The sequence below is a fragment of the Neomonachus schauinslandi genome, chromosome 11 (assembly GCF_002201575.2).
Source record: "Neomonachus schauinslandi chromosome 11, ASM220157v2, whole genome shotgun sequence".
Taxonomy (NCBI): Eukaryota; Metazoa; Chordata; class Mammalia; order Carnivora; family Phocidae; genus Neomonachus; species Neomonachus schauinslandi.
The window spans coordinates 72,796,672-72,816,225 of record NC_058413.1 but is presented as its reverse complement, the minus strand read 5'-3'; the positions used below and the strand labels follow the sequence as shown (position 1 = coordinate 72,816,225).

At 42.6% G+C, this 19,554-nt stretch overlaps 1 protein-coding gene across 1 annotated transcript in view; it reads right to left on the bottom strand.

Annotated features, from left to right (window-relative positions):
* HEPHL1 (hephaestin like 1) overlaps positions 1-19,305 on the bottom strand; it is an 89,177-nt gene extending 69,872 nt beyond the window's left edge. Inside the window, exons 1-2 of the mRNA XM_021679082.1 lie at positions 19,136-19,305; positions 5,137-5,381 (exon numbers count right to left, since the gene is read on the bottom strand). Coding sequence (XP_021534757.1) covers positions 5,137-5,381; positions 19,136-19,305 — 415 coding nt within the window. The remainder of the gene's footprint in view (positions 1-5,136; positions 5,382-19,135) is intronic.
* Positions 19,306-19,554: the final 249 nt, after the last annotated feature.

Sequence of the window (19,554 nt, the reverse complement as noted above, 5' to 3'; positions counted from 1 at the left end):
AAAGAAAAGAAAAGAAAAGAAAAGAAAAGAAAAGAAAAGAAAAGAAAAGAAAAGAAAAGAAAAGAAAGAAAAGAAAGAATATGAACGTAACCAGCAATTTTACTTTTAAAAATTTCCCCTAGAAACATCCTTGAAAATGTTTTTCAAAATACGTGAACTGGAATGTTTGTTGTAGAATTGCCAGTATCAACCCCCAAACGAAAACAACCTAAATAATCATCAATCATCAATAATCATCAATGTACTAGACTGGTACATTCATACAAAGGGATATTGCACAACTGTTAAAAGGAGGTCTTTTATGAGACCTAATATGAGAAAATCTCCAAGATGAAGCAAAAATGGAAAACAGATAATATGTACAGCATTACAGTATAATCTCTTTTGTACAAATGAACAAATATATACATACGCATAACCACACACACACAAATATATGTATGGAAAATTTTCTAAGAGAAATTTATAAGACATCTTTATTTTACTACGTTATGTTTGTCACCATATAGTACATCATTTTTAAAGGTGATTGCTTTTCAGGTAAGAGATAAGAAGAATTTTTACTTCTCTTATTATACCTCTCTGTACTCTTAAAATTTTATTTTTTTTAAAAAAAGATTTTATTTATTTATTTGACAGAGAGAGAGAGAGTACAAGCAGGGGGAGCAGCAGGCAGAGGGAGAAGCAGGCTGCCCGATGAGCAGGGAGCCTGATGTGGGACTCGATCCCAGGACTCTGGGATCATGACCTGAGCTAAAGGCAGCTGATTAACTGACTGAGCCACCAGGTGCCCCAAATTTTCTTTTTTTAAAAAAAAGATTTTATTTATTTGACAGACAGAGAGAGATAACACAAACAGGGGAGCGGCAGGGAGAGGGAGAGGGAGAAGAAAGCTCCCCGCTGAGCAGGGAGCCTGATACAGGCCTCAGTCCCAGGACCCTGGGATCATGACTGGAGCCAAAGGCAGATACTTAACTGACTGAGCCACCCAGGCTCCCCTAAAATTTTCTAACCAAGTTCATATACTAGTTTTTGTTTAATCTTTGGTTTTGAGCTCATTTTAGTGGATAAGTAGGGAATCAGAATGTGAGACATTTACCCCTTCTTTATGCTTCTCTGAATTTAAAAAAAAAACAGTAAAATTTATTTTTAAATAGTCCTAATACTTAACTATATTTCATATGGAGATCAAGAAAGCACTAGCTAATTCCATTATTAAATGAGATATAGTATGTAAGAGCTCTCACACAGGCATTGGCACATTAGGAACTGCTTAATCAATGTTAATCCCACCTACCGACTTCTTCTGTGTTCATTCTCTACCACTCCCAAGATGAACACCTTGGAAGCAACAACTATGCATTTACTCATTTTTGCAGCCCCAGTATCCAGCATTGGGTCTAGTGCACAGTAAACACTAAGTTGAACTGAGCAGGGACTTTCAGACTAGCAAGCTTGCAAAGGTAGCGAAGAGAAAAATTCATCAAAAGAGAGTGAGGAGGTCAGCAAATCCTTTCCCCCGAAAGTAATGTAAAAATGAATGAAATTGAGAAAACCAACAACTTCATTGCTCTGGAAATCAAATAAAGGCATCCAGCAAAGTTTATGCTTGAAAAATTGCTGAACACCAGTTATTTGCCTACTCCTGGCTGACTCAAATGCTGTGTGCTTGCAAAGAGGAAAAGCAAAGGGCCCAGCAAAAATGAAAATCCAAGGCAGACAAAAACCACCTAAACTTTGAATGGGCTCTCTATCCACCCACAATTCCAACTGCAGAGAATTGAAGACTTACTGATGCTTAAGCACAACCTCTGTCCAAGCATCTGCTGACTTCAAAGCTAAGCAGATTTAGAGGTGACCCCTTAGAAGCCAGCCTTAAAAATAAACATAAGGAAAAAAAAAAAGAGCAGAAACCTTGGTGGCCTCATACTCTAGGGAAGACAGATTTCATGGATTTAGCCCAGGCAAGTTACTAAACAAAAAAGCAAACCAACAGCAAAAATAACCTTGGATGAGGGAAAGATTTGAATCCAGAGTTGCTTCAATATATGCTAAAAAATTTCCAGTTTTCAACAAGGACAACAACAAAATGAGACATACAGAGAAACAAGAAAGTGTGACCTATTCTCAGAGAAAAAAAGCAGCCAATAGAAATTATCTCTAAGTGTCTCTAGATGTGAAATTTAGCAGATAAAACTTTAAAGCAGTTATTATAAAAATGCTCAAGTAATTAAAAGAAACCATGTTTAAATAATTTTAAAAAGTAGGACAAAATGATTCAGTAAATGGAAAAATCTCAACAAGGAGGTAGAATTTTATAATTATAAAAAGAACAAAGTTGGAGTTTTGGCATTGAAAAGTGAAATAAATAAATAAATGATATAAATGATATAAAACATTCACTAGAAGGTCTTGACAACAAATTCAAGATGGCAAATAATCAGTGAACTTGAATATAGATCAATAGAACTATCCTATCTGAAAAAGGAAGGGGGGAGAAAGATCAAAGAAAATAAACAGAACCTCAGAGGCCTGTGGGTCAACATCAAGTGTATGAACATGTGTAATAGTAGCCTGCCAAAGGATAAAAAAAAGAAAAAGGGACAGGAAAAAAAATGTTTGTAGAAATTTTTTGTAGAAATTTTCCAAATTTGATGAAAAACATTAATCTACACATCAAAGAAGCATAATGAACCACAAGTAGGATAAATACAAAGAATCTATACATAGACACATTGTCGTCAAATTGTTAGGGAAAAAAGGGCAAAGAGGTAATATTGGAAGCAGGAGAAAAATGACTCATCACATACACAGGAACACTGACATGATTAACAGTTGACTTCCCATCTGAATATTGGAGATGAGAAGACAATAGGATGACATACTTAAAGTATTGCAGGGGGTAGGGGGGAGTGCAAAAGGAGAATACCATATCCAGCAAACTATCCCTCAAAAAAGCAAGGTAAAGTAAAGATGTTCTAGATAAACAAAGACCAAGTTTATTGTTAGCAGACCTGTCTAGCATTGGCTAGAATCTTCAGGATAATATTTAATAATAGCAGTGAGAGCAGACATTCTTGCCTTATTCCCAATCTTATGAAGAAAGCATTCAGTCCCCCTCCCATTAAGCATGATGTCAGCTGTGGGTTTTTCTTAGATAAACTTTATCGGGATGAGGAAGTGCCTGTCTATTCCTAGTTTGTTGGAAATGTTTAATTTGATAAGTACTAGATTTTGTTAAATGCCTTTCTGCACTTTTTGAGATGATCATGTGGTTTCTGTCCTTTATTCTATTAATATGTTGTACATTCATTTTTTTTAATTATTTTTTTTTTAGAGAGAGAGAGTGTGTGAGCGCATGAGTGGGGGAGGGGAGAGGGGCAAAGGGAGAGGGTGAGAGAATCTTAAGTAGGCTCCACCCTCAGCACAGAGCCTGACCCAGGGCTCAATCTCACAACCCTGAGATCATGACCTGAGCCAAAATCAGGAGTCGGACACTTAACTGACTGAGCCACCCAGGCACCCCGACATTCATTTATTTTTGAGTGTTAAACAAACCTTCCAATCATAGGATAAACTGCATTTGGTCATGATATATAGTTCTCCTTATATGTTGCTGAAGTCAGTTTGTTAATATTTTGTTAAGAATTTTTGTGTCTACATTCATGAGGAATATTGGTCTGTAGTTCTCTTGTGATGTCTTTAACTGGCTCATGATGTTTGCCTCATAGGATGAATTTAGAAGTATTCCTCTCTTTATTTCCTGAAAGATTTTGTAAAGGATTGGCATTATTATTATTATTATTATTATTATTATTATTTTAGTAGTTGATAGAGTTTATAAATGAAACCGTCTGAGCTTGGGTTTTTCTTTGAGGGAAGATTTTTAATTGCTAATTCCATTTCTTTACATTTTATAGGTCTGTCCAAATTTTTATTTATTCTTAAGTCAGTTTGAGTAATTTTTGTCTTTCTAGGAATTTGTCAGTTTCATTTAAGTTATCTAATATTTTGGCATAAAATTGTTTATAATCCTCCCTTATTATCCTTTTAATTTTTGTATGGTCAGAGTGATGTCCCATCTTTCATTCCTGACTTTGGTAATTTGTGCCCTCTCTCTTCATCAGACTAGATAAAGTTTTCTCAATTTTATTAATCTTTTTCAAAGACCCAACTTCTTGCTTAATCAATTTTATATTATTTTTCTGTTTTCTCGTTCTTCGAATTTCTGCTCTAGTCCTTATTATTTCCTTCTTTCTGCTTGCTTTAGCTTTTTTTCCTCTTTGTTTTCTAATTTCTTTTTTTTTTAAAGATTTTATTTATTTATTTGACAGAGACACAGAGAGAGAGAGCGCAAATAGGCAGAGCGGTGGGCAGAGGGAGAGGGAGAAGCAGGCTCCCCGCTGAGCAGGGAGCCCGATGTGGGGCTTAATACCAGGACCCTGGGATCATGACCTGAGCCGAAGGCAGCCCGCTTAACCAATTGAGCTACCCAGCTGCCCCTGTTTTCTAGTTTCTTAAGGTGGAAGCTTATGTTATTGGTTTGAGACTTTTCTTCTCTCTTGGCGTGTCTAAAGCTCTAAATTTCCTTTTAAGTACTTCTTTAGCAATATACCATAAATTTTGATATGTTTTATCTCCATTTTTATTCAGTTCAAAATATTTTACAATTTATCCTGTGATTTCTTCTTTGACCTATGAGTTATTTAGAAGTGTACTGTTTATTTCCAAATGTTTGCAAGAATTTGCAAGATTTCTTTCATTGATTATATCAAATTGAATTCCAGTGTGATTGGAGAATATGCTTTGCATCCTATCCGTTCTTTTAAATTTATTTAGATTTATTTTATGCACAGCCTACTATCTATCCTGACGAGTGTTCCATATGCTCTCGAAAAGAAGGTGTATTCTTTGGACAGAATGTTCTCTAGAAGTCAATTAGGGCAAATTGGTTGATAGTGTTGTTGAAGTTTTCTCTATTAGGAGGAACAGATGGAGATAGGGAGAAAAGGTGATGGGGAAAAAGACAAATGAACATGTGTAATCACTGTCTCTTTGATCCCTTTAACTGTAGCTGACAATTGCCTTACTTACAAAATAGAGACAAGACACCAGTAATACAGGATTGGTATTTACCTTCTGAATCTTTGTTGTAGAAAACGCCATGTGGATGCAAAGAGTATGGTCGGGAAGCAAAGTTCTTCAAATGGATGACAATCACATCACCCACTTCAGCCCTCAAAATAGGGCCCAGGAATCCAAGCCAGGGAGGTTTGGGGATCTCTGTGGAATAGGTCCCATCTGTGTAATGTCTGTAAACAGCCTTTTTGTAAAGACCACCTATCCTGTTTGGCCCTCTTTTGAGAAATAAGGTTGCAAGTCTAAAAGTAAGAAGGAAAATATTTTATAATTATATGACATTAAGAGAAAATCCTAATAGCTTACCTTAACAGTTCATAAAGTACTTGCATGTATGATTTCTTATTTGGTGTTGGACAAAACCCTGTAACCTCTGTAGAGCTGGTAAGATTATCTTCAATTTACTGATAAGGAAACTAAGGCTAAGAGAGTTAAGTGACAAGACAAGAAACACAAATTGTATCCACAACCAAACTACAACCAAACAGAATAAAGTCTTGCTGTCCATTTCCCCCTTTTCATTTCAACACGTTCCCCTTCACTTTTTCATTTAATAAACAGTTAGTATGTGTTCACCATGTTCCCAGCACTTTGCTATGTGCTATACAGGGATACAAAAGAATTTATGACTTAATGGGAAAATTAAGTAATGACATTCATCAGTATATGATTAAGCGCCAGTGGAGTTGATGGAGTCACCCCAGGTCTGAGAGCCTCTGTATTGACTAATGGATTTATGTTTGCTTCATTAAGTTTGGGGAAAGCACTATAGATCAAAAAGCCAAAGACAAGATATATTCAGGGCTTCATCCTCATTTCCTCAATGAGATTATGCAACGTTTGTATACCAGTGACTCAGATACATGCTCCTAAGCAGTTCCTACTACAAGGCTCCCCAGCAGTCTCTAGTATGAATGGCAACTTTGCCCACCCTGCAGACTCTTCAGGATGATGGAGCCAGAGAGGAGCGTATCAGGTGGCCAGGCATGCAGCCCACCATGGAGCAGAAGACAGAAGTGCAGGCAGATGGAGTGGAGGGTGACTGGGTCAAGCAGGGGACAGGGATCCAGTGGCTCAAGTCAAAGCAGGAGTGATCTTCTTTGGTGCATCTAGCCCAGCTTTGGTGCATCTCTCCAGGCTAATTTCCTCATTTCCTCTTTGCCTACCTCCCACGGCCTCACCCTTCCACCAGACCTCATGCTCAGTCTTCCCAGAACGCACCATGTCCTTCCAGCATTCCAACACTTGCACACATTCTTTTCCTGCATCTGGGTGTTATTCCTCATTCTCTACCTGCCAAGCACCCTTCCAGGTCAGTTCAAACTCTTTCTCCTTTCCCCTTCTGCACACACACAGTTCAAGCACGAATAACACACTTGAAAGACGTGTCACAGTAAGATATGTACATCTCTGGTTTGTGAGCTAATTGAAGACAAAAATGCTTCAAATATATTTTTTATTGTAGTGCTGAGTAATTGCCTGGAAGTGTTGGTGCTTAGTGGCTTTGGAATAAAGAAAAAGAAAAGCCTTGGATTTGCCCCCACATTGGCAAGTTAAAGCTGGGATAATTTTGCAGACTGTATTTGCAGAAAAGTGTATGTTGCCATACTTGACTTTGAATATTCTCTAGGCCCGGGATGGCAAATAGGTTTTAACTTGTGCACCAGATCGGGCTGGTTGGTAGTTACTGCTTAGACAAAAATAAAGTCAAGTTTGCATTCAGTCAGGGGGAAGAAGGAATCACTTGCGATGTCTCCTGTGGATGTGGGGTTGGAGGTATACTTGGTACATAGTTGCTCTCTTCGCTCTGCACAGGCAGCCAGCTAATGCGATACTTTGGGGTCTTTGGGTGTGGCCTTCTCTACACCTAGGTGATATAATACTATCACTACTGGCAGAACATACACCGGCTTGTTCTGTCATAGCGACAATAGTTAGGGGATGAGCTCCTCATGCTCATCTGTCAGGTCCCCTTTGTAACCAAAATACATAAGGCATCATACCTGATGATGTCTTGTGGACACCAGAAAATATCCAGTGATCATCTCTGAAATCCAACCTGTGACCTTATGAGATTTGGTTTGCTGGACCTGCCTTCCAAAGACTGTTCTCTTGCTCCCAGGGACCTGCTGACAAACAGGGTTTGCAGCCCCCTTCCCTTTTTGTAATTTATAAACAGAAGCTTAGAGAATGACAAAATTTAAAAGAAAAGCATTTAAACAGAACAGAGCATGGTTTTAAAATCAAATTGAAAAGTGATTTCTTCACGTCATTACTTCCTGGCTCTAACCAGCTGGGGCATCCAGCCTACTCCAGACCACCTAATATGGTCACAGGCCATGGTCAAACCTGTAGCAATAAAGCCCCTTTTAAAGACACTGGCCTTGGCCTTGGAGGCAGGGGAACTTCCAGGGGTCCTCAGCTGAGCCAAATTAAGGGGTGGAGCCGCTAGATCTCAGCTCTAAAGGGCATTGCAACATCACCAGGGAGCTGGATGGCATTGCTGGGGGGATAAAATTAACTGGAAATGACATTGGGAGTGGAGAAAATGGCAACTTTCAGAACTTCTCTGGGGGTGAGTATTATATATGGTTGGAAAGAATCATCTGCTTCAGATGGGGTTTGGGAGGTGGAAGGAGGAGACCCCAGGGAATGTGTGCAAGTAGTCACTGAAATCCCTTCCAAGAAGGATTGCTCCAGGGAGCTATAGAGTGGGTTCCTTCTCCTTGTGACCAAGAGGACAGTGAGGACTGCCACCACCAGGCCACCTTCTTCTCAGCACTCAGCCTTTCCTCCAAATAAGAGCTAAACAAGTATTTTTCCAAATATCAGTTGAAGGGGCCCCAATATTATTTATTTTCCCAGAGCACCAGATTACTAGCCTGCCCAGCCACCCACATGTGTCAACCCTGCCCTGCCCTTGGAGTGGAGTCAGTAGGTAGGAGGTTCCTAGGAAAAAGGGGAAAACCATGGGCTGAGGCTCCCCTCAGAGGAGCCAGGACCACAGGGCTAGTCCTCCCAGAGGCAGCAAAGCTCTTTCTCCCCGACCTGCCAGATTCAGCACCCGGATAATGGGACTCACAAGACAGGAATCCTGACAAAAGGGTTGGAGTATTACAACAATGATTTTTGGCAGCAAAAGCCTGGAAAGACCAAAATGTTCTCACCTGGTGACTGGGTAAATAAATTCTGGCACCTTCCTACCCCATAGCCACACTACAGAATGAGGGGGGTTCTATAGGTGGCAATATGGCACCATCACCAAGAAACTACATGGAAAAAGCAAATTGCAGGTCACACATGTAAAGTGTGATCCATTTCTGTGTTTTTTAAACAATACACATATATACGTATAAGCAAAGAAAACATTTGGAAACTGGCCACGGAAACCATAAAGGTGTAACTTCTGGGCCATGGGACTGAGGCCATGGGCAGGAGCCAGAAAAAATGAGAAGTTTACTCACCTTCTTTCATACATGGGAGTGTATCTTTTATTTACTTTCATAATAAAAACAAGCTCACATTTTATTTAGAAAAGAGGGACAACTGAGGGGCCAAATTTCTCTTTGTGCCTTCTCCCTCTGAAAACATAGCTACCACCCCAAAAGTGTGTTGTTTGGGTAAGTTCTCCTCCACGGGGGCATTGTTGCCCTGAGAGGGAGCATAGTACCTGCAGCTTGAGTTGGAGGGAAGAGAATCACTGCTCAACCTCCAGCTTGACGAGTCCACTCTCAGACATCAGGACTGAGGACTTGGGCACAGTCAGGTTTGTGCACACTCAGCCCTCTGCCTCTGTGTATCCACTGAGCCTGTGGGTGTCTGGCCGGGAGCAAGAGTTGGCCCTCTTCTGCTCCGTGAGGCAGAAGCCTCCATTTCCCTGTGCAAGGGAATGGGATAAAAAGTCTGGATGCCTGACACTGGGGCTTTGTGATGGAAGCTCTTGTTTCCTAGCCTCACTTGAGGCTTGGATGGTCATGCGACACACTTCTAGCCAATGAGATGTACGCATGTGTCATTCGGTGGTACTTCTCTGGACTCAACTGGCAGAGACCCTTGTAGTTTTTTGCTCTTCCCCTTATTCATGCCTGAAATGAAGATATGATGATGAGCTTCAGCAGCCATCTTGAGAGAAGGGGGAAGAGGGTCATACCCTACGAATGGATGGTCAAGTGGAAAGCCAAAGGAATCTGGGTCCCTGAAGATTGCCAACTTCTGACTTTCTTTTGCATAAGCCAAACAATACATTTGAGCCAGTGTTTTCCAGGCTTCTGTTAACTAGCAGCTGAATACAAGTCCTAATTGAACAGGCTGTTCAGGAGAAGAAGGAGGAAGAAGCAGAGGAAGAACTGAGTCATCCCCAGGCTGGCTAATTAGCCCCAGAGTAGGCAGAGTTACCTGGCTTTATAGCTGACGCCGGGCCACCCAGTAAGGTAACAACAGAGGAAGGATTAGATTCAGAATCACTGGTGTCCTCTCTAGACTCAGCCTGATGGGTAAAAAGCTAGAATGAGGTTATTCATAGGGAGGGCCCTGTCATTCCAACGGGGTCTGCAGGGAAACATGGACATCTGACTCTCCGCACTGCTGTACTCTGAGCTCCCATCCCAGCATGCGCAGGCGTGTGTGCGTGCGCGCGCGCGCGCACGCACACACACACACACACGCAAATGCACGCTAAGCAAGAGTTCCTTATCATAATGAGTTGTCTGGCAGAGCCACCCAAATAAGAGGCAAGCATATCAGAAGGAGGGGACATGTTTGTTGACTTCCCACAGCACTTACTACATATGCTGCATATTTTAGCACTGAATTACATATATTGACTTGTTTTGCACATTCCTGACGAGTGTCAGTCCTATCACAGAGACAGCCAATAGTCACCCCGAGAGGGCATTAGGTTTTCTAAAGCAGTACTTCCCAATGCCCACCTGTGTATCAACTGGATCAGTTATTTGGGACATTTGCCAAAATTTAGGTCCCCAGGCCCCATTTCAGGGCAACTGAATCAGACTTTCTGGCGTGGCCTCTATATTTTCCCTAAGTTTGCCAAACAATTCTTATGGCAGAGCTGTCCAGTGCTTACCCATGCTGATTCTTTACTCCCAGCAGAAGGGGAGAGCAAAGAGCTTTTGCAGATAGATGGAGCCATGGGATTTTGGCAAGTGGGCTGTGAGTGGAAGTGACATGTGTCACTTCTGGGCCAGGACATTTAGTTACCATTGCAAGACCCTCCTCCCCACATCCTCTGCTGCAGGGAAAGCCTCCAGTGAAGATCGTGAAGCCTCACGATCCCAGCAGCCTGGCTTACTAGTTGTCCCAAGAGGACAGTTGTCCTGGAGCCACGTGGTCCTCTATGAACCCAAGTGGAAAGAAACATGCCTCTGTGGTGTTAAGCCCCTGAGATCTGGGGGTTGTTTGTTGCTATAGCACAAACTGACCTGGTCTAACTAACACAATGTTGAATGCATATACAAATTGGGAAATCACCTTTCTGTTGTACTCGGTACAAAACAAAAACCATAGTACCTACTTGAAACTAGAACATAGTAACTAGTTGAAACCATGGGAACTATCCAAAGTGGAAAAGATAGGGACAGATGAAAGTAAGAGAAATCAGTCTCTTTAGTGTCTCCATGGCAAATCACTCCTAAGAACACATTATACATTTGTAACAGTGGGACTGAAGCTCCATGTCCTATGAGTCCTGGAAGATGCAACCCTTACCCAAGAAACAAAACAAGTGAGTGACTTCAAGGAAGGCATCCACAGAAAGCAGCCTCTGACATAGCTGGAGAGCACTCGGTGGAATGCCTGTGGTGGTGAGCTTTATGTTATTTATAGTGTAGCCACAGGATGACCGCACTGTGAGGCACTGAGCATTCATTACCCCTCAGGCTCATTCCCAACCAACATTCTCACATTTTGACTCAGACTGAGGAGGTGTCTATTTTATGCTGTGAAAATATCCAGTTGGGCTGGAAAGTTTCACATGAGCAACTGCTTTAAAGACAGAATGGGGATGTAGAACATTCACGTTGCCAAGACCAAGGGCAACACCATGAAGGAAGATGCCTTCTAAGGGCAGGTGAGATTAACCATTGTTACAAGGAACCTGCCCAGGAGAATCATCTAACCAGAGCAGAGATGGGCTTCCAAGTCAGATTCCAAGGAGCTGGTAGCTCACAAGGGGTGTGCACCTCACCAGCACCACTGTCCCCTACAACCTGAATCTTTCAGTCAGATTTTTTTCCCCATCCCTTCAACCACTGAGCAATTGTTAAACCTCTACACTATATGGGACATTAAACTAGAAACTGGGCCAAGATGTATGAATGTCAGTCCCTGCACTCAAGAGATTTACCATCTGGCTGGGAAGACAAAACCCACACACTAGAGAGTAAATAGCAGAAGCCGGTTTTCTACATTAAGCGGCACCTGCACCATATAGATCCTGCAGGTCTGAGTATGGGGAGGGGAGCTGGGGTGAAGGTGAGCAGCAGCAGAGGGTGTGGTCAGAGCAAACGTGTGAGACCGTCATGGTCACCAGAAGGACGAGCAACGTTGTTGCCTGAACTTGAGAAGGGGCACTGAGAAAACGGGAGTAGATTGGGGCAGGGGCTACTTGGCAAAAAGGAGGGTGGAGATGGTGATTACACGTTGCACTTGGATGTAGTCATGCCCTCCCTAATTAGATTAATACATTTTGAGCCATCCAAGCGATGCGTTCCTCTACACAGTCTCTCGCCCTGGTTTCCCTGGCACCACTCAAGTCTTGAGTTCTTCCTTCTCCCACTTCATGTCCACAGAAAGCCCCTCAGAGCCCACACAGGTGGCTTAAAAACAAATGTATGCAGTAAAGAGAAAAGAGAATGAACTTGAATCCCAGCTTCCCTACTTAATGCTGTGAGATCTTGCAGAAGTAACTTCTCTGAACTCCAGTTTCCTTGGTTGAAAACCAGCGACTGCGACAGAGCCATCATGAGGAATAAATGAGATGATGTGGAGCCCCATGCACAGCGTCTGGGAGAGGGGGTGCTCAGTCAGTGGGAGTTATGGCAAAGCTCTAATTAGAAAGAGGGAAATGTGACCATTTGCAGTCTGTTTCCCACAGAGCTCCTGCTCTCCAGAGACCCCTCAAGATAGGTGAGCTATCATGATGACTAACATCTCTGGCATGTTAAGATGTTAACCCAGTGCCAGGCGTCACATTTGAGGACCTTTACAGATCCTGTCTCATCTGAGCCTCCTAATCCCCGCTGTGGGTGGGCTGATAATGGCTTCCAGCGATAAATCCCAGTCCTAATCCCCTTATTTGGAAAAAGAGTCTGCAGATGTGATTAAGTTAAGGATTTTGAGATGAGGAGAAAGATCAGACACACATGGAGAAGGTGATAGGAAAATGCAGGCAGACACCAGAGTGATGCCACCACAACCAAGGACTGCCAGCAGCTTCTACCAGAAGCTGGAAGAATCAGCAAACAGATTCCCCCTGAAAGCCTCCAAGGGAGTGTGGCCCTGCTGACATCTTCCTTTCAGACTTCTGCCTCCAGAACGGGCAGAGAATAAATTTCTGTTGTTTTAAGCTCCCCAGTTTGTGGTAATTTGTTCCGGCAGCCACAGGAAACTCCTATACCCCCAAAGCAAGTACTATCATTATCCTCATTTTACTGATGAGCATTTTGAGGCAAAGAGAGATTCAATTACTTACTCAGTTGGTAGAACAAGAATCGTAAGCTTGTCAGTTGATGCGAGAGCCCCCACACTTCCCCAGCAAGCCAGGCTGCCTTAGCATCTCTGTTAGACCACTGCTTGGCTACACTTGGCTAGGGAAACCTACCTTGGGCCTCCCGGCCCCCCTGACCAGGGACAGGACCTCTGTCACCCCCCTGCTTGGCATGGAAAACCTTTATGACAATGCCTGGAGCAGAGTGAGGATGCAGGGACAGTTAGCTATTACACTGTCTGTGAGTTCTCTCAAATGCCACTAACCAGGCCTTGGGACCCCACGATCTGGAGGTGGGGGAAGGAAAGGGGGACTAAGAGAGTGTTTGTGAAGGATGAGAAACAGGGAGAACTGAGGTAGGGGAAGGTGGCAGGGACTGCCTGCTACCTTGCAATATTCATGTTCCCGTCTTTCTTAGTAACAATCAAATCCTGCTTTTACTCAGAAACAAATCACAAAACAAAAAACTATATTTCCAACTGCCCCCCTCCCCCCCTGCCGCTTTGTGGTTTAGAGTATCCAGTGAGATGTACATAGAATTGGTTGTGTGGGGTTTCCATGAGAGCTTTTTAAAGGGCTAATGGGCTAATGCCTCAAGAATTGGACCCTTTCTACCTTTTCCCTTCCTCTTTTCTTCTTGGAACATAGACATGAGGGCTGGAGTTCCAGCAGCCATACTGTGACCATGAACTTCCTTGAGGAGTGAAGTCACATGCTAAGGATCATGGGTCAAAAATATAGAAGGCCCCCAAAATCCTATCATACCACCTGTCTCACCACCCTTGGACTGCCCACCTCTGGGATTTTTTTTTTTAAGATTTTATTTATTTATTTGACAGAGACAGAGATAGCGAGAGCAGGAACACAAGCAGTGGGAGTGGGAGAGGAAGAAGCGGGCTTCCCCCCGAGGAGGGAGCCCGATGTGGGACTCAATCCCAGGACCCTGGGATCATGACCTGAGCCAAAGGCAGACGCTTAACAACTGAGCCACCCAGGAGCCCTCTGGGATTGTTTTATAAGAGAATACAGAAGCTTAATTTGTTAAGCCACTCTATTCTGCTCTCCACTGGCAGCCCAAATCAATCACTATCTGATATAGGGAATAAGAGCAGCCCCAAGATATTCATATGGCTTCAGAACCAACACATGATTTTTCTGCTGATCCAACAGAAGTTGAAATCTGAAAGTCACACTCTAAGATCAAGCCCAAATGAGATGATAACCTTCCCTTTATTTCAAAGCTTACAAAAGATTCTCTCTTCCCCCACATGGCTTCCCTTCAATTAATTGGCTCTTCTTTCAGATAGATATATAGGTCTCTCCCTTATGCACATCCTAGGGCCTGCTTCAAGGGGGTACCCAAAATCCTTTACCATCAACTGGGCTGACACAGTGATATGGTTAAGTAAACTCCTTAATAGACCCTAAAACTTGGGGTTTGTGCAGTGGTTGGCCTCACTCATGTCCAAGGGTGGTTCTGCCTGTGAGTTAGCACCCGTGAAAACCCCACATTTCACTGGGAAGAAAAATCCTGCATGTGTGTTGGTTGCTTAATGAGGTCTTTGGTGAGAATTGTAGCTTTATAGAAGGTGACCCCACTCTGGTTCCATTAAAGACTTGGCTTTACCACCGAAGCACAGGAACACCTTAATTAAGCACTTTATGAGCCAGAACAGGACAGGCATGAATGGATCAAATGCTGACATCATCCCCAGGCAAATCAAAGGAGGCCGGTGTCCCCATTAGGCCCAATGGGGAGCAGGGGGAAATATATTCATCTGGATAAAATATTCCTAAATAGAATATAACTCCTGAATTTTATGCTTTCTAGGAAATATTGGTGCTTACAGTCTCAATTATATTTCTGAAATCTATGATTAAGCAAAGGTACCAAGATGGAAAATTAAATTGTACCATCTGACTGCTATGGAGTCTTGGCAAAATGATCTCAATTTATTTCCTATCCCATCCTTGTGAATCAGGATTTATTGGGCTTTTGGTACTGCCTAATTTTGGTTTCCAAGTTTTTTACATCACAGAAACTTTGGCACTCACCATTCTGTTCCCCTCATTTTTGCCATTCCCATAGTCAAAGATTAAGCAAGTGGAATAACTAAATTGACAAAGTGATTAGTTTTTAATGATTCCAAATGAATAGCCTTGTGCTCAGTCCTCCATGGATTATTGTCACCGTCAAAGCTCGGGGCGGGGGTGGGGAGTGGATTATTAAACATACTCTGGGCCTGTCTCTCTGCCATCATGGTGCTTATCTTTCAGCTGCCGAGGGGCCCAGTGTATATCAGACACCCAACAGCAATGCGGGGAGAGGAAAATGCTGTGTCTAAGGCTTAAGGAAGACACCAAGTTCCATGAACGGTGAGGAAGGAAACAGATCAGAATAAGCCAGGGTTGTGGGAAAATGCTTCTTGCATAAAGAATTGGAGATAGCTCTTAAAGAACAGGGGGGAAAAATGGATAAGCAAAGAAAAATATGGAATACTTCAAAATTTGTCACATATCCCCACTCAGATCTTCTCCAACTCTGACTCCTAGACTGAACATTTGCAAATCCTCTCTCTCTCACCATTGTAAAAATCTTTCTAGAACTGGAGAATCAGGTAAGATGGTTTTCATTCAGTTTCAAAAATTATTTTTGATTCCTTGGAATTACACTTCCCAAGCGACTTTAGGGATTATATTTCAACTCCCTTGTTATACAAATTAAGGAAATTGATGGTCAGAGAGATTATTTGAGATGTTCAATGTTTCACAGCAAGTTGGGGGCAGAGCAAGGACTAGAAGTCAGGTCTCCTGATTCCTATTTCAGGCTCTATCCACTCCTAGTGGGATACTAGGCACCTGGCTCTCCAAATATCTGGCATTTGTCTGGGTCTGAATATCTTCAACAGCAGACTGTCCTCAGAAGTGCCGGAGGCTGAGTGAGAGGCATGTTCACATTATTCAAGATGACTCCTTGCCTCTGGGGAAATGGCACAAAGTAGAGTACACACACTGAGCTCCATATGTCCCACAATTGTGGCATCTTTACTGGGACATCTGTGAATCATGACATGTGTCCTCTATTCCTCAAGCAAGAGTCAGCAGCCCACTACAAATGTGCCTTCTTAGGGACTTGCCCTGAGCCACCTCACACCAGTAGCACTGCTGGACATGATTGCTAACAAAAGCCACTATGCGCCATGTCACCCAGGCTCCCCTTCTAAGAGTCAGGAGGCAGCCCTGCACACACACCATCCCTTCACACACTAGAAGGAAACACTTGGGGACTTGGGCACTGTGGGCATGACATCTAGGACACCAGCGGTGCCTAAAAGGCAAGAGTCCTCTCAAGCAGGACCACAGCATCTGTTAAACCATCCTACTCTAGGCTGACACCAAACTGCGTGTTAGGCATGCCTAGTCTTTTTTTTTTTTTCCTTTTTCACCATAACTATTTTCAAGTACTTTATTGTATGTTCTTCAAAGCACCATCTTCTGGCTGAAATAATTAACAGAGACCCCCTAAATTCTTCCTGCACTCAGCTTTGCGGAAAGAGCTTTGTAGCATTTGAGTATTTAAAGTATGTTGGGTTTTTAAATAAAAAATAAAAAAATAAAGTATGTTGGGTTTTTGAATGAATCCAGGTAACCGGTTTGGCTACTGACACCAGTGATCATTTTCAACGTCTCTCTGGGAAGAGAGACCCGTGGGACTAAACCTACCTTTGGTAAGAATTGGAACTTTCTAGAAAGTTCTTTTTACTGGAATCCCTGGCTGCTATCACAGCTGAGTTCAATTCAGTGGGAAAGGATCACCTTTACCAAGAAACAGGTTGCATGGCGAAAAAATGTGACTTTGGTGCTGCCTTTACTCTGTAAACTCCAACAAGTACTTAACCTCGGGGTCTCAGTTACTGGTTTGTAAAGTGGAAATGATACCACCTGTAAACAATAATGAGTTGAAAGTCTCTGGTGGAACTCCTGGGTCAGAATAAATGCTCACAAACAGCTACACTGACATTTTAGGAGAAAGATAGACTTCGAAGCTTTTTACTCAACCTGTGGAAAGGCAGCCCAACGTTTCATTGTGCTTAAAGACTGTACTCACTATGCTCAGCGTACACATCTTGAACAGTCTCATGTTCAATAGCTGCTCACAATGACTATTTTCTATTGAGCCCCTTATGAGGACAGCAGAGCTCCATTTTAGGGAAGGCCAATGGCAGTTAGGGTAGCCTCTCAATCCCATATCCATTCATCACAGTAAAGACTACCACAACCAATGAGCACATGTGTCAGCACATATGAGATTGAAAGAAGTCAAGAGCTTTCTTCGGAAACAGCCCCCAGGACATTAAGTTTCCTGGTACAAAGCTTAAGGAAGAATCTTTCTTGGCAGCCTGGCTGGCAGGAATTTCATCCTTCTTTAACCAAACATGACTATGCCACCTTTGTATTATTAGAAAACCCGGAAGCTGTGTGTTTCAGCCAACTAGATCTTTGGTCTTCCCCCGGGGCAGGGGGACCTGGCTCTTAAAGACATGTTGGAAGACTCCATGGTATTCCTGAAGGTTAGCAACTAACTTCGTCTTTAGAAAATGGAACTTGGATGTTGAATGAACTGGGTTCTTCCTATCAGAAAGAAGCCAGTGTATCTGAATATCCAACAGCGATTGCCAGAACATCTCAAAAGATGTTCTAAGAACCACAATATTGAAAGTATGCATTACAGCTTCTGGAGCTGGGAGGTGACTTAAGAGGGAACTTCAAGGAACAAATAAAAGATATAAGACACTGGACCCTGAGAGAGAAGGGGGAGAGCAAGGGCTATTTTCCGCAAAAAATAAAAAATCAGAGACATACAACACTCTGACACCAACTCACCCAGCTATGCCATGGGCCCAGGAACCAGAATATTGTCCTCAGATTGAATGAGTCAGAGCTAAAACAAACCTCTCACTAGTGAAAAAGCCATTTCTTTTTTTTTTAGCATATTATAATTTTATTTAAAATTTATTGATAGTATTGATTATTTTTTTTATTCTTATGTTAATCCCCATACATTACATCATTAGTTTTAGATATAGTGTTCCATGATTCACTGTTTGTGCATAACACCCAGTGCTCCATGTAGAACGTGCCCTCCTCAATACCCATCACCAGGCTAACCCATCCTCCCACCCCCCTCCCCTCTAGAACCCCCAGTTTGTTTTTCAGAGTCCATCGTCTCTCATGGTTCGTCTACCCCTCCGATTTCCCCCGCTTCATTCTTCCCCTCCCGCTACCTTCTTCTTCTTTTTTTTTTTTCTTAACATATATTGCATTATTTGTTTCAGAGGTACAGATCTGAGATTCAACAGTCTTGCACAATTCACAGCGCTTACCAGAGCACATACCCTCCCCAGTGTCTAACACCCAGTCACCCCATCCCTCCCACCCCACCCCCCACTCCAGCAACCCTCAGTTTGTTTCCTGCGATTAAGAATTCCTCATATCAGTGAGATCATATGATACATGTCTTTCTCTGTTTGACTTATTTCGCTCAACATAATACCCTCCAGTTCCATCCACGTCATTGCAAATGGCAAGATCTCATTCCTTTTGATGGCTGCATAATATTCCATTGTGTATATATACCACATCTTCTTTATCCATTCATCTGTCGATGGACATCTTGGCTCTTTCCACAGTTTGGCTATTGTGGACATTGCTGGAAAAAGCCATTTCTAAGAGGACTTGGGGAAACTCTTAAAATACCAGCCAAATCTATTGTAAATGCCCTCTTTTAAACATTGCAAAACAAAAACAAAACTTAACTACTTATAGCATACTTATCTCCAATGATGATGTTTCATTCCAAAAATAAAAACTAAGAAAATAGTGTGTTTTAACAGTAAAGAATTCTGGAAAATTCTCAAATGCTCATTCCAAGGGTTGCCATTATTTTTTTAACAAACTGAGTCCAGAACCCCCTGGAAGTCCCTAGTAGTGCTCAGTGAAAATTGTCCTTCTATAGAATAAGCCATTATTCAAAACGCCTGGTTGTGTATATAGCACTTTACAGACAAGGCTCAAGAAATAGGCAGGGCCAAGAATATCTCTTCCACATTACATACCCATCCTTGTGAGGGCTCTCCAAACAAACACAAAGCCCCTCCACTTGGTTTAGATCATGTCACCCCCACAATAACATCCCAAGGACTATAACTTTCTCCATGCAGAGTCAAAAAAAAAGTGAGCCTGGGAGTCTGTGAGAACCCCAACTTTACTCACTTGTCTTCTGAAAAACTTCCTCCGCTAACAACGTTCTTGCCTTGGGGTACATAGTTCCAGTATTCTTCCACAATCCCAATGTGGTATGTTCTGGTCACTGCGCCAACCAGCCCAGACAGACCCAGGAATGTGAAGAGAACGATGCAGTCAGCCTGCTGCTTCCGAGGCATTTGTGGATGTAACTCAGGCAAGCAGCCTGAGCAGGAGGCAACCCTGCCTGTCCCTCTCCCTCACTTGAAGCTAATTATAAATAAGGAGTGAGCAAGACCCGGCTCCTCCTCCTTAGGTAGTTTGGGGTTGGGACAGAGGCTGATAACCTGTGTAAGCAGAGCAAACGATGGGGGGAGTTGCTATGAGGACAAAACTTTGGCCTGCCATCCAAGAAAGGTGTAAGCGGCTTATTTATTTACTATCCAAGC